General features: G+C 33.4%; 1 protein-coding gene across 1 annotated transcript in view; it reads left to right on the top strand.

The window, feature by feature from the left end:
* Positions 1-15,344, top strand: part of ARID2 (AT-rich interaction domain 2) — a 178,785-nt gene that overhangs the window by 133,490 nt on the left and 29,951 nt on the right. The window contains exon 16 of the mRNA XM_070454531.1: positions 5,223-5,371. Within this exon, the coding sequence (XP_070310632.1) occupies positions 5,223-5,371 (149 nt within the window). The remainder of the gene's footprint in view (positions 1-5,222; positions 5,372-15,344) is intronic.

The raw sequence follows: 15,344 nt of genomic DNA, 5'->3' as shown, positions 1-15,344 counted from the left end.
GAAGGTGTGGTACTAGATTGGCATATGAGATAATAAAAATGGAAAAAATTAATTATATTTAACTGAAGACTTGTCTTTTTCAGAAGCATATAAAACACATGTTGAGTATATCTATCTGTTCATCCTGTGATCTGATGTCATGCCTAATTCTTGTATATAAAAATAGTTTACTTAAGGATGTACTTATTTAAGGCATTTTATGGATGATGCTCTTTAGTTTCCTGTCCTTCATATATGAATCCTTTCTGAAATGGTGCTAACATTGAATATGGATATCTTCCTGGTCCTTTTCATTCTTTGATAAAGAGTTTAAAAAGTTACCCAACCCATCAGAAAGCATATCTGCAATCTCAGGGGGGCTATGTCTAGTCATAACCATAGAAGATCATTTTAGCAAGAGTCAGGAATGTCATTTCAATTTTTTTTGAAGCGTATTACTGCTCAGACTTGTAGACTAGTAGTGAAAGTGAAAGAAAGTGAAGTCGCTCAGTCGTGTCCGACTCTTTGCGACCCCATGGACTGTAGCCTACCAGGTTCCTCCATCCATGGGATTTTCCAGGCAAGAATACTGGAGTGGGTTGCCATTTTCTTCTGCAGGAGATCTTCCCAACCCAGGGATTGAACCTGGGTCTCGCGCATTGCAGGCACACGCTTTACGGTCTGAGCCACCGGGGAAGCTAGTATTCCATTGTAATAATTAAGAAAATCATTGGTACTGTCAACGCGAGTGCATGCTCTTGGTTCTTTGTCTCTTCACAACAAAAATTTGGAGTGACGGTACTAAATGTTTTTTTCATTTACACTTCAATGTGCTCTATTTATAAGATAGACTCTGTATGTGTTGATTGTCTAGTTATACTTAATAAGAAGACTTGGAGAGGTTACAAAAATGAGAGAATATTAGAGCAGAAAGAACCTTAGATATTATCTTGTCCATAACCCTTTTTAAAGAGTTGAATTAACTTTCCCACACTTACAAAGATCTCTTTTCCAGTGATTGTCTTAATTCTGTTCTGTAAAGATGTGTATTTTGTTTAGACTAAGTGTAACTTCCTTAATACCACATTTAGAATAAATTTAGTTCTTGTTCCGTACAAGCATTTAAAATTATCTCTACTTACTCTTTAGAGTATATTTTCCTAATTCTTTCAATTAGACCTTAGGTGTTCTTCATTAATATGTAAGTGTTTAAGAACTTCAAATCCCAAGTCTTATATATTAGAAAATAACATCAGTACAGTCTAGAAGTTTCAACCATAGTTTACTCTTGAAAAGATGATAAAGGAAGGCAAGATTATAATTTTTTATTTTAACAAAAGGAAACCTTTGCCAAAAATAAAACTGCTACATTAATGTTTTAGATAATTTTACATTACAAAAGGAATCACAGAATTATTTCATATTCTTTTTATAATTTTACTTTTCTGGTCACACACTACTAGAGAGGTACTAGAATACGAAAAGTTAGTTCTTCAGCAGAGCAGAACAAAGAATAGTATTGAACAATATTCCTCAGGAGTGATCATTCCAAAAACATGATTTTGAGACCACTTTTACATTTATATTCAAGTTAGGGTTATGGTTAATGATCAGGCACTTTTACATCTTAAAATAAATATATTTTGCATTTTATGTAAAAGACCTAGTTCTTAAAACATAATTTAAATAGTCCTTTAAAAGACATACAATACAGTGTAAACAAACTATTAAAATTAGTTTTGTTGAAAGAAATATGTAATTTTCTAATGCAGGAGAAAATAAAAAATGCTACTTTCAGTTCAGTCGCTCAGTCCTGTCCGACTCTTTGCAACCCCATGGCCTGCAGCACGCCAGGCCTCCCTGTCCATCACCAGCTCCCAGTGCTTGCTCAAACTCATGTCCATCGAGTCAGTGATGCCATCCAACCATCTCATCCTCTGTTGTCGCTTTCTCCTCCTGCCTTCAATCTTTCCCAGCATCAGGGTTTTTTCCAATGATTCAGTTCTTTGCATCAGGCCGAAGTATTGGAACTTCAGCTCCAGCATTAGTCCTTCCAATGAATATTCAGGACTGATCTCCTTTAGGATGGACTGGTTGGATCTCCTTGCAGTCCAAGGGGCTCTCAAGGGTCTTTTCCAACACTACAGTTCAAAGCATCAATGCTTTGGCACTGAGCTTTCTTTATTCTAAGTCTCACATCCGTACATGACTACTGGAAAAACCATACCTTTGACTAAACAGACCTTTGTTGGCAAAGTAGTGTCTCTGCTTTATAATGTGCTCTCTAGGTTGGTCATAGCTTTTCTTCCAGGGAGCAAGCATCTTTTAATTTCATGGCTGCAGTCACCATCTGCAGTGATTTTGGAGCCCAAGAAAATAAAGTCTCTCGCTGTTTTCATTGTTTCCCCATCTATTTGCCATGAAGTGATGGGACCAAGTGATGGGATCTTAGTTTTCTGAATGTTGAGTTTTAAGCCAGCTTTTTCACTCTCCTCTTTCACTTTCATCAAGAGGCTGTTTAGTTCCTCTTCTCTTTTTGCCATAAGGGTGGTATCATCTGTGTTTCTGAGGTTATTGGTACTTTTCCCCGTAAAGTAAATATACTGGTTTATTCAAAGAAAATGTGAGTCTTGGAATATTTCATTTGGTATTTTCTATAAGTAGTTTAATTCATTTTGTTTTATTGATATATTTAGCTCTGTTTTTTTGTTGTTGTTGTTTACTTTTTATTGTGAAAGTTTTAGATATACACAAGTGTAGAGGCTTACTGGCCTTAACCAGCCTTACCCTTCACCCAGCTTTAAATATTGTCACCATTGCCTTTCTAGTTTCGTATCTTCTTCACCACTGTTTTTCCCCTGCAGTAAAGTAAGTCCCAAAGATTTCAAGTTACTAATAAATACTTCAGTATATATTTATAAGTATTTGTAATACCAAATCACACCTAACAAAAATAGTACTTTCTTAATATTGTTTGTTCTTAGTCTTTAAAAATGTGTTTTTATGTTTTGTTTGAATTAAGATCCAGAGAACACCAGATGCAATGTGTAGAAAATTTGGTTACTATGTCTTTTATTCATTCTTAATTGAACAGTTTGGATTAACTCCAGTCATCCTTGCCACATCTTCATAAATCATTAACAGTTGGGGCTAAATATGCTATGATTCCCTGTTATTTAACTTTCCTGTATGACACCAGTTAGAATTCTACAATGAAGAAAAAAATAGGATAAAGCTTTGTTAGCATATAAAAACAAAAATAAATTTAATTTAAAAGTATATGACAAGCTAGTCAATAAAATACCTAGGGTAAATGGTAATAGTGTAGGGAACCAGAAAGTTCATTCTGAGGGAATTTGATAGCTCTGACAGGTTTACCCTTTAATTATAATTCTGAGATTATATTTCTGTCATTCTTCAATGGTTACTCATACTTACTGGAATTTCATGGATTTTTTTTTTTGTTTTTATGCAGTAGTTTCATTTCAAGGTTGACTTTTTTTTTTCCTGGTAAATAGATTGATTCTAATGTTATTCTTCCCTGCCATTTTCTCTGATTCCGACCCCTATGTCTGCTTTCTCACTGTTGGTTTTTATGACTTTAAGAATTCACAGGTGAATGATTGTCAGATTCTTGTTCCAGCTTAAACTACTGCTAGATAGTTTAACTATTGCTAGATAATTAACTTTATTGCTAAATAATTGCAATACTGATCTGTTCTTGTCCCCAAAGTGAACTCATCATCTTTCCTCCAAAATACTGTTTCACTCTGGGCTTCTCTATTAGCATAAATAACAATAGTAACAATTGCCATTTATTGAGACTCTAGAGCTAGGCTCTTCATGTAGAGTTTCTGTAGTCTTCCCGCCATCCCAGAAGTTAGATTTTATTACACTTTCTGGATGAGGGAATTGAGGATCAGAGATGTTATGTAGTTTGCACAGGGTCACATAGCTTGTTAAAAGGCAGATTGAAATTCTGAGTCTGTTCTGTTAAGCTGGAAAGTCTTCCTTCTAGCCATTGATACCTCTACTGCACTAAAATGCATGGTTTTTTGCGTGTATGTATTTTCTTACTAATAATATTAGAAAATCATAAGAATGAAGACCCTATTATGAAAACAACTTCAATCACATCCCAAAGTAATTTTTTTTTCCTTAGAGCTTAGAACTCAAAAGTTCTTATGACTCCACATTTCTAAGAAATTTCACTCTTGGCACTTTATTCTTTTCCTTTATTCATTTTTATGCTATGGCCTTATCTGTTTCTGTTTGTCTATTTTTTAAAAAATTACCATGACTTTCCAATAAGAGGTTTTCAGCAATTTTTAGCTTAGTTTTGCTCCACTGTTTCCAATGTCACTTTATAAATAAGCAAATACATTTAATATTTTCCCAGAGGTTAAATGTATTTCCTTTAAACGGTGCTTTGAAAATGGTATGCTAATCATTTCTGTGAAGAATTTAACATTATTTTTTCCTTTGTGCTATGTATGTTATGAGTGAAATCTGAGTTAAACCTCAAAATGTAATGTTTCAAATTGTTTTAAGCTACATTATAAATATTATGTGTTTTTCAGAGAGAAAAGCATGTTTGTATATAAAGGGAAAAAAATGTAGCTTATATTTAGAAAACTTATGCATACAATTAGAATCCTTTTCTTGTATAATCCATCAAAATTTATAACTGAGCACCTTTCAAGATTGAAGTTGTTAGTTAAAATAGCTTTTACTGTAAAGTAATATTTACAACATTCTACTTAAATTGTTACATCATTCTTAACATCTGAAATTCCCTTTGATTTTTACTATATATGGTTTTATGTTACTCATTACAATCTTAAAGAGATACTATACAAAGAAATAATAATTTAGAGTTGATTTTTTTCTTGTGAAGAATATGTGTAAGTAAAATGGGTGCATTTATAATTTTTTTCTGTTTAATCTATAGTTGTATTTCTACCCAATTTTATTAATATAAAAATTTTTAATTCTAAGTTATGTGTATTCTGTAACAGTAACAATGCAATCTTGCCTCTGTGATTCATATGAAATAAATTTGACTTCCTAAATATGTTCCTGAAATTAGTTATCTTCTTAAAGAGTATCCAAAAGATAATCATTAAAACTCCCAAGTGTGAATTTTAGGTTGAAAGTGCATAACTATCACTGTAATCAAATTCACAAACCTATACTCTGTTTTCAGTGTCATTTCACAGACTGTGTGGTTTGTCTTTTCACAGAGCACTCCAGTGACACCTTCACCAGCTGTTCAAGTCCAGAGCCAGCCTAACAGCTCTCAGCCTTCTGCGCTCACTGCGCCCACTCAGCATGGAGAGCCAGTGAGGAAACCTGGGCACAACTTCATGTGTCTGTGGCAGTCTTGTAAAAAGTAAATGGCAGTTCTATTTGATATACATAAATGCTCTTTTTTCTGGGATGTCTTTGTATTTAAGTTTCTATTTATGATTTCATGAAAATTTTCTTTTGAAATCGCTAACTTTTTAGCAAAAATATTTCATGTTGAAAGTAATATTTATGCAGATCCAGTGTTACCTAAATTGAAATGTATACAAATGTTGGGAAGAGCTTCATTGCCTTATGGTAGTTAGCAGAGGATGTTTAACTACTAGATTTTAACAAAAGAAAATCAGCAAAGAATTTTATGTTATATTTGGCTATGAAAAGAAATAGGTTTTTTAAAGTGGCTTGCAGTTAGTGGCAGCCATGGGATTTCTGTATAACAGACACTTAAAGATATCTGTTAGGAAGAATGATTTGTCTTCAATTTAAGTTTGAGATGGACACACCATGAAAATTTTTAACATTATATTATCTCAGAGTTTAATAACTAATAAGTGGAATTGAATTTCTTAAACAAGGCTTTCTTAGACTTTAAGGAGAACTTGAGACTAATACTAAACTTGAGAGTAATATTGTTTAAACTAAAATCTCAGCTCTTAACAGTATTCAGCTAAGAATCTGGGCCTTGTCACTTTTAGAGCTCTAAGACTAAGGTGCACACAATATCCCTCTTTTTTTTTTTTTTTTTTTTTTTTTTTTTTAGATATCAAGATTCCATTTTACTTTTCCTAACTATAGCAGAAATTACCGTGTCCTATTAAAATTGTATTTTTCTGATATAGACATATTTCATATATAGATTTGTTGTAAGATTGTGGCTATCAGTGTAGCCTAGGGATTATTGATAATATGCAGAATTTCTTTGGACAGTGTTTACCAAACTTTAAATCTCAACCCGTTAGTGGGGTATAAAATCGTTTTAGCAAGTCTACCCGGTGGGTTTTGCTTGTTTTTCTTTTCAATGAAAAAGTGAATAAAATATCTCAGATTCCATTATGTTGCTAGGGTAAGTATTGTTTTCATTTATATATGTATATAAGTATGTATATCTAGACCATAGTGTAAAATCTGTCAAAAGGGTTTTTTAAAATTAGTGCTTTAGGTTTCCTCTGATTATTTCTTTCATTTATTTAATTTAATTGTTTTTTAAATGTTTATGTTGTAAGTTAATTTGAAACTTTTTTCACTGATGTCAGATTCTTTTTTTTTTTTTTTAAGATTTTTGTTTTTCATCATAAAATAGTAGCTGATGGAGTAGGTAGTCAGTTAATGCTGTTTGTTCACTAAAACGTTTGGGAGTAGCTTCTTTAGATGAAGTGTTGAGAGTATTTCAACAAAAAAAATCACTGAAAGGGTTAATGAATCTAAATGCATGGCAGTTTCCCATCTTGTTAGTAAGATTGTTGTTACAGAATTTGAATGGTATACCTCCTCTTTTTAAGTCTTTTCAGAAAAATACTCAACAAGACTTCTTAGAGTTTGTCAATTTTTAAAGTCAGTTTTAGATACTGCATTGCCAATTAGTTGAGTTTGATTCTGCAAATATTTATTGAGCACCCTCTAGAAGGGTTCATATGTTAGGAGGTAGAGATATAAAGATCACTCTCAACTCTTACTTAGGGAAGCACATGCAAAAAACAAATAAATGACAGTTTAAATAAGTACTATAAAAAATAGCTTCTATGTTATAGCATTATTGGCAGTATGATGAACAGAATGTAATGCTGGGATGGTTAGAAATGTTTCGTTAGAGACATTACGTTTGAGTTGGTTCTTAAAGTATGAGTAGGAGTTTGTCATGCAAAAATAATTTATTCATAATAGCAAGTGCAGGGAATTATAGAAGGAACTATTTATGCCCAGGGAACTGTGAGAAGCTTAGGATATCAAGAGCATAAGGACATGAGGAGAGTAAAGGCTTTTATTACAGTTGACCTTTCATATCTTCAGGGCTTCCCAGGTGGCTCAGTGGTAAAGAATCTGCCTGCAATGTAGGGGATGCGAGTTCAATCCTTGGGTCAGGAAGATCCCCTGGAGTAGGTAATAGCAACCCACTCCAGAATTCTTACCTGGGAAATCCCATGGACCGAGGAGCTTGGTGGGCTAATGTCCATAGGGTTGCAAAAAAGTTGAACATTGACGTAGCAACTGAACAACAACTTCATATCTGCACTTGAAGGTTTCACCTAACAGGAATTAAAAATATTCTCCCAAAATTCCAGAAAGTTCAAAAAGCAAAACTTTGCCCACGTGCTGGCAACTATTTATATAGCATTTACGTTATTTACAGCTGTTTACATAACATTTACATTGTATTAGGTATTATAAGTACTCTAGAAATTATTTAAAGTATACAGGAAGATATTCTTAAGTTATATGCAGATACTTCACCATTATATTTAAAGGACTTAAACATCTGCAGATCTGAGGGGAACCTGGAGTCAATCCCCAATGGATACCAAGGGATGACTGTTCATTTTTAGTTTAAATTCCAGGTGGAAAAATACATGTAGTAGCTGTTGTCCCTAAATAACTATGCTCTGATTTCTTTAATATCTGATCAAAAATATTAATGAAAACTCTTCCTTGATGCATTCAGATTTAGAACTAAAATTATATCTTTCACCAATAAATTATTGTGGAATGCACTACTCACCCTTACATCACACATGTTAGTAATTTCTTTTTTAATCTGCAGGCATGTATCTCTAAAAAATTAGGATACTACTCTTTAGCCATAATTTATAACCCTGCAGAAAAATAACATTAATTACTTCAATTTTATGAGTTCTTCAAATAGGCAGTCAGTGTTTACATTTCTTCACTTGTCTTCTGTTTATTTAGAGTCTGAGTTGGAATCCAAGATTCAAACACTAACTGAGGTTGAAAAGGCTGTTGTGTCTTTTTTAATCTGTAGATTACCCTCCATCTCTCAATTTTTCTCCTCACAGTTTTTTGTTGATAAAAGCAGGTCATTTGTCCTGTAAAGCATCACAGTCTGATTTTGCTGCTATTGTGTAGCATGTTACTCTGACTTTGAATTTTCTGTATGTTAGTAGTTAGGTCCAGATGTTTGATAAGATTCCAGTTTGATTTTTATGAACCGTGTTTTAGAAATGACATTATGTACTTCATCAGGTAATAGGTACTATCTAGTGTCTCTTTTTGTGATGTAAACAGCCATTGAAAATTATGGCCTAGATTATTTTGTTTATAAAATGTAACGTTTCCTTTTTATCAATTGTCTGATTTCTCTGAGGAATAGTTAGTTTCTAGAGAAAAGGCTGGATTATTGAATATTTCTCTTGTTTATCAATTTTCAAAATAATGAGTTGTTTACTAACTGCACAAAGGTGACTATGAGATGAAGTTTTTTTTTTTTTAATTTGGTTTTTTATTTTAGTATCGTTGTAAATGAACTTGTGAACATAAGCATATTTGAGATATTTCAATCCCTTGCAGATACTATATCCTTCTTAATGTTCAGATTGTCCCATCTTTGGCCAGTGAAGGCCTGTTCAATCTGGATGTGATCTTAATTTGTCTTTGATAGCTTCCTTTCTCCCTGTTAGATGAAATGTTCTGGACTTAACTTGTGTATTTCCTGCCCCATACAGGGAATCAACTGTTTCTCCAAGGACATCTGATGTTTTTTAATGGGAAATGATATTTAATCTGGGCTTCAGGAAGTATCCATTGCTTTTACATTGGCTATTGTTTCTAGGACTTTTCAGTGAAGAGATTAGAAAAACCATGGTTCGGAAAAATCATGTTTCATGTTCAGAATGACCTTCTCAACTCTTAGATCATAAATTACATATTTTGTTGCCTTCTACACTTTAATATTTTAACTTTTTGATCCATCAGTAACAGTTTCTGTGTAAAGTTAAATGTGATTGTTGTTTTCCAAATGACTAATATTTGACGAGTTCATTTTTCCCTGAAGTATTTGAATGGCCACCTTTGATATGTACTTAATTTCTATATGTTTTTTCTGTTTCTGAATTACTTGTTATCCCAATGGTCTCTGTCCTTATCATACTGTCACTTTCAGTTTTGATGTTGGATGGGAAGTTCCTCCTCCTAATTTCCCTTTTCAGTGTTTCTCATTTTTTCAAGCACTTACCTTGTATTAGACACTCAGTTAATTTTCAAAATTAAAGTGATATATAAATCAGACTTGGTACCTACACAGATATTTATCCTTTCAAATGAACTTTAGAATGTTTCCAGAGATTACCCCAGGGAAGCATGTTTGGATTTTTATTTTAATTGCTTTTAATGAATGACTGTTTATGTTTGTTTTTAGGTAGTGAATATTTTTCCAACATTGATTTTTTTTCCTTAGAAGAAAAAAGTATCATTCCATGGTATTATAGTCTTTTTCAACTCAGTAGAGCTTTAATATTTGTTCCCATAAATTCTACCACTTTCATAATTTTATTGCCAGTCATAGTTCTTATTTCTTGTTATCCATAAATGATCTTAACTTCCACTATATTTTTAACTGGTGGTTGTTTTCTATATAGTTAGTCCTCTCATCCAGTTATAACATCTAATGTTTCCAGAACAGCTATATAATAGTAGTGGTAATATTTATCATATTTCTTCAAAAAAAGTAATAGACTTTTTCAAAGTTTTTATTTTTAATTGAAGGATAGTGTTAGTGTTACTCATTCAGTCGTGTTTGACTATTTGTGACCCGATGGACTGTTGCTCACCAGGCTCCTCTGTCCATGGCATTCTCTAGGCAAGAATACTAGAGTGGGGAGCCATTCCCTTCTCCAGGGGACCTTCTTGACCCAGTGATTATATTCAGGTCTCCCATGCTGCAGGCAGATTCTTTGCTATCAGAGCCAGTGGGGAAGCCCAGTTGAAGGATGATTGCTTTACAATATTGTGTTGGTTTCTGCCATGCAGCAGCACGCATCAGCCATAGCTACACATATGTCCTCTCCGTCTGGAACCTCCTTCCCACCTCCCACCCATCCCAGCCCCAGGTTGTCACAGAGTCCCTGTGTAAGTTCCCTGAGTCATATAGCAGATTCCCATTGGCTGTCTGTTTTACAGATGGTAGTGCGGATGTTTCCGTGCAACTCTCTCCATTCATCCCACCCTTTCCTTCCCCCTCTCCTTGTCCATAAATCTGTTCTTTATGTCTGCATCTTCATTGCTGCCCTGAAAATAGATTCATCATTACCATCTTTCTAGATTCCATATATATGCATTAATATATAATATTTGATTTTCTCTTTCTGACTAATTTCACTCTGTATAATAAATAAGCTCTAGGTTAATCCCTTTCTTAGCACTTACTCAAACATGTTCCTTTTTATGGCTGAGTAATACTCTGGGGGGGTGGTGTGTGTGTGTATGTGTGTACACATATACCACAGCTTCCATGTCCTAGCTATTGTAAATAGTACTGCAGTGAAAACTGGGGTACATGTGTCTTTCTCAATTATGGTTTTCTCGGGGTATATGCCGAATAGTGGGATTGTTGGGTCATATCATAGTTTTATTCCTAGTTTTTTTTAAAGGAATCTCCATACTGAATAGACTGTTTTTTAAAGCAGTTCTAGGTCTATAAAAATGTTGAATCAATAGTGCAACATTTTCTCATATACTTTCTCTTCCCTGCAAAGTTTCCCCTAATATTAACATCTTGAATTAGTGTAGTATATATGTTATGATTGATGCCTAGAACTAAGTCCGTAGTTTCCATTAAGATTCACTCTTTGTGTTATATACACTTCTCTGGATTTTGACCATGCATGATATGGATCTACTGTTACAGTGTCATACAGAATATGATTAGCACTGAAAATCTTCTGTGTTTCACATATTCATTTCTCCTCACTGCCTCCCTTTGTAACCCCTGCTAAATACTGATTTTTTTAGCCCACTATCTTTGTATAGTTTTGCCTTTTCCAGACTGTCATGTAATTGAAATCATATAATATGTAGCCTTCTCAGATTGACTTCTTTACTTAGCAGTAAGTATTTAAGGTTCTTCCATGCCTTTTGTGGCTTGATCGCTTATTTTTATTGCTGAATGATACTGCATTGTATGGATGTACCAGTTTGCTTACCCATCCAACTATAGAAGGACATTTTGGTTACTTTTGGTTTTGGACAATTATAAATAAAGCCACTATAAACATTTGTATGTAGGTTTTTGTGTGGTCATACTTTGTCAAATAATTTGGGCAAATATTTAGGATTACATTTGCTTGATCATATGTTTAACATTGTAAGACACTATCAAACTGTTTTCCAAAGTGGCTGTGCCATTTTGCATTCCCACCAATAATGAATGAGAGTTCTGTTGCTCCATATCCTCCCCAGCATTTGATATGGTCACCTTTTTAGATTTTAGCCATTCTATATCTCATTTTAATTTCTATTTCCTTAATGACAAAAGATGTTGAGTATTTATGCTTATTTACAATTTGTATATTCTTTTTGGTTGGGTGCCTGTTTAGATTTTTAATTCATTTTTTAACTGGGCTGTTCACCAAGATTTTAGTAATCCATTGGTATTAAACTTTGTCAGAAGCTTTTACTGTATCTGTTGATATAATTATACAATTCTTCTTAAGCTTTTGGTGTGGTGGATTAGATTAATTAAATTTTGAATATTAAACCATCCTGTTATACCTGGAATAAATAAATATTTTTTTTCCAGCTTTCCTTAAGATACTTATTCAGGGCTTCCCTTGAGGCTCAGCTGGTAAAGAATCCGCCTGCAATGCGGGAGACCTGGCTTCGATCCCTGGGTTGGGAAGTTCCCCTGGAGAAGGGAAAGGCTACCCACTCCAGTATTCTTGCCTGGAGAATTCCATGGGCTGTACAGTCCATGGGGTTGCAAAGAGTCAGACTTGACTTAGTGACTGTCACTTTCACTCACAATTGGCCTCAGTGGCTTAGCGAAGAGTAAAGCCGGGTGGGGGCCACACTGACAAAGGGAATCACTCGTCATTCATTTTTGATTAGTATATAGTTCTTTTTACACATCGTTTGCTTTGATTTGTGAATGTTTTTCTTGATGATTTTTACATCTGTGTTCGTGAGAGATATTAGTCTGTAGTTATTCTTCTTTGTGTGATTTTACTAGTACAGTAATTTTAGCCTTCTAGAATGATTTAGGAAATATTCAGTCCACTTCCATTTTCTTGTAGGGATCATACAAAATTGGTATCATTTCTACCTTAAATGTTTGGTAGAATTCACCAGTGAAAGCATCTAGGTCTAGTGCTTTTTTTTTGTCTTTGGAAGGTTATTAATTCAGTTTCCTTCAGATTATCTGCTAATCCTTGTGGAGTTTTGGCAGATTATGTCTTTTTTTTGTTCCACTTCATCTAAGTATCAAATTTGTGGCATAAAATTATTTATAATATTCCTTTATTATCCTTTTTATCAGGGGTCCTCCACCTCAGAGCCAAAGACTGGTACTGGTCTGTGGCCTGTTAAGAACCAAGCCACACAGGCTGCACGGTAGGTGGTGAGTGACAGGCCAGTAAGTGAGGCTTCATCTGTATTTACAGCTGCTCCCATCACTTGCATTAGTGCCTGAGTTCCACTTCCTGTTCATGGAGTTCAATAAATGTAATTTGCTTGAATAATCTCAGTACCTTCCCCAGTTCGTGGAAAAATTGTCTTCCAGTAAACTAGTCTCTAGTGCCAAAAAGGGGGGACCGCCACTTTTAGTACCTGTGGGCTGAGTAGCTATAGCCGCCCCCCCATGTCCCTTATATCTGGTATTAGTAATCTGTATTTTCTCTGATTTATTTTCTTGCTTAAGCTGGCTTGAGGTTTACCTTTTCCAGCTTTTGGTTTTGTTGATTTTCTTTCTTGATTGCCCGTTTTCCTTTAATTGATTTTTGCTCTGATTTTTATTCTTTTCTTTTGTTTGCTTTGAGTTTACATTGCTCTTCTTTTTCTAGTTTCCTAAGATGGAAGCTTAGATTATTGATTTTAGATGGTCTTTTCTAATACATATATTTAATGCTATAACTTTTCTCTGTATACTGTATTAGCTGTAGCCCACAAATTTAGATAAGTTGTATTTTCATTTTGAATTAGTCAGAATGTTTTAGAAGTTTGTTGTTTGGTCTCGAGATATTTTGAGACATTTCAGCTCTCTGCTAGTGGTTTCTAGTTTAATTCCATTGAGATCTTAAAATTTATTTTATGTTATTTATATTATTTTAAATTTGTTAAGATATGTTTTATATGGTCTGTTTTGGTAAATGTTTCTTTAAGCATGAGAAAAATGTGTTTTCTATTTTTGAATGAAGTCTTATATAAATGTCAATTAAATCCAATTGATTGATGGTGCTGTGTAGTTCAACTATATCATTACTGATAATTCTGCCTGCTAGAATTACCAGTTGCAGGTAGACGTGTGCTGAAATCTCCAAATATAATGGTGGATTTTTTCTATTTCTCCTTGCAGTTCTATCAGATTGTGCCTCATATTTTGATGCCTTGTGTTAGAAATATATACCTTAAGAATTGTCTTTGTGAAAGATTGACATGTTTATCATTATGTAGTAATGTCCCTCATAATATCCTTGCTCTCAGGTCTGCTTTTATGAAATTAATGTAATTAATCCAGTTTTCTTTTGATTAGTGTTAGCATGATATATATTTCTCCTTCCTTTACTTTTAGTCTGTGCCTTTTCATTTAACCACACATTGTTTTATATTTACTTTGCCAGTCTTTGTCTCTTAGTTAGTGTATTTAGACCAGTCATATTTAAAATGATTATTGATACAATTGTATTAATACAATTGTCTATCATATTTTAAATGTTTACTGTTTATTCCATTGTTCATGTTTCTTTTGTCCATATTATTCCTCTTTTTTCTTTTAATCGAGTACTTTATATGGTTCCATTTTCTTCTCTCTCTTAGTATAATTGCTTCTTTGAAAATTTTTTATGGTTTTCCTAGAGTTTGAAATATATATTTATAGGTATTCTAAGTCCACTTTCAAACAATATATGGCTTCGTGGATATTTTAGTTACCTTGTAACAGAGTATTCTTTCCTAGTGTCCCTTATACCATTGTTTTCCTTCATTTTACTTATCCAGAAGTGATAGTTGTGAAATACATTGATGCTTTATCAATATTTTGAACAAACATTTGTCTATTAGATCAGTCAATAAGAAATATGAAATATGTTATCTCCATTTGTTCCTTCTCTAGTCCCCTTCCTTTCTTTATATAGATCTTAGTTTTTTACCTCTATCACTTTCGCTGTCTCTAAAGAACTTCTTTTAACATTTCTTGTAGGCAGATGTACTGTGCAGATGCACTCAGTTTTTGTTTATCCAAGAAAATCTTTATTTCTCCTTCACTTTTCAAAGACAATTTTGTGTACACAAAATTCTAGGTTGGTGAATCTTTTTCTTTCAACACTTTATATAAATATATCACTCTACTCTTTTTTCTTGCATAGTTTCTCAAGAAGCATCCAGTATAATCTTATCTTTGTTCTTCTATTAGTAAGGATTTTTTCTCTTTGGTTTCTTTCAACATTTTTTTGTCCTTGGATTTTAGCAGTTTGAATAAGATATGCTTAAGTGTAGTTTTTTTTACATTTAGCCTATCTGATGTTCTGTGAGTTTCCTAGATCTGTGGTTTGATGTGTTGTTAATTTTAGAAAATTCTCAGCCATTCTTACTTCAAATATTTCTTGTTTTTTCTCTCTTTCCCCTCTTTCTGCTATTTTCAGTATATATATGTTATACCTTTTATAATTGTCTCACAGTTGTTGGACATTCCGTTTCTCTTTTTTTCAATTTTTCTTTTCTCTTTGTTCTTCAGTTTGGGACGTTTCTGTTGACATATTTTCAAGCTCACCAATTTTTTTTGCTGTGTCTAGTCTAGTGATGATTTTCATCAAAGGCATCCTTTGTTTCAGTTTTTTTTTTTTTAATTTCTAACATTTCCTTTTGATTCTTCATATCTCCATTTCTCTGCTTACATTACC

This window comes from Odocoileus virginianus, chromosome 24 (assembly GCF_023699985.2).
Source record: "Odocoileus virginianus isolate 20LAN1187 ecotype Illinois chromosome 24, Ovbor_1.2, whole genome shotgun sequence".
Classification (NCBI taxonomy): domain Eukaryota; kingdom Metazoa; phylum Chordata; class Mammalia; order Artiodactyla; family Cervidae; genus Odocoileus; species Odocoileus virginianus.
This window is presented reverse-complemented; position numbering and strand designations above follow the sequence as displayed.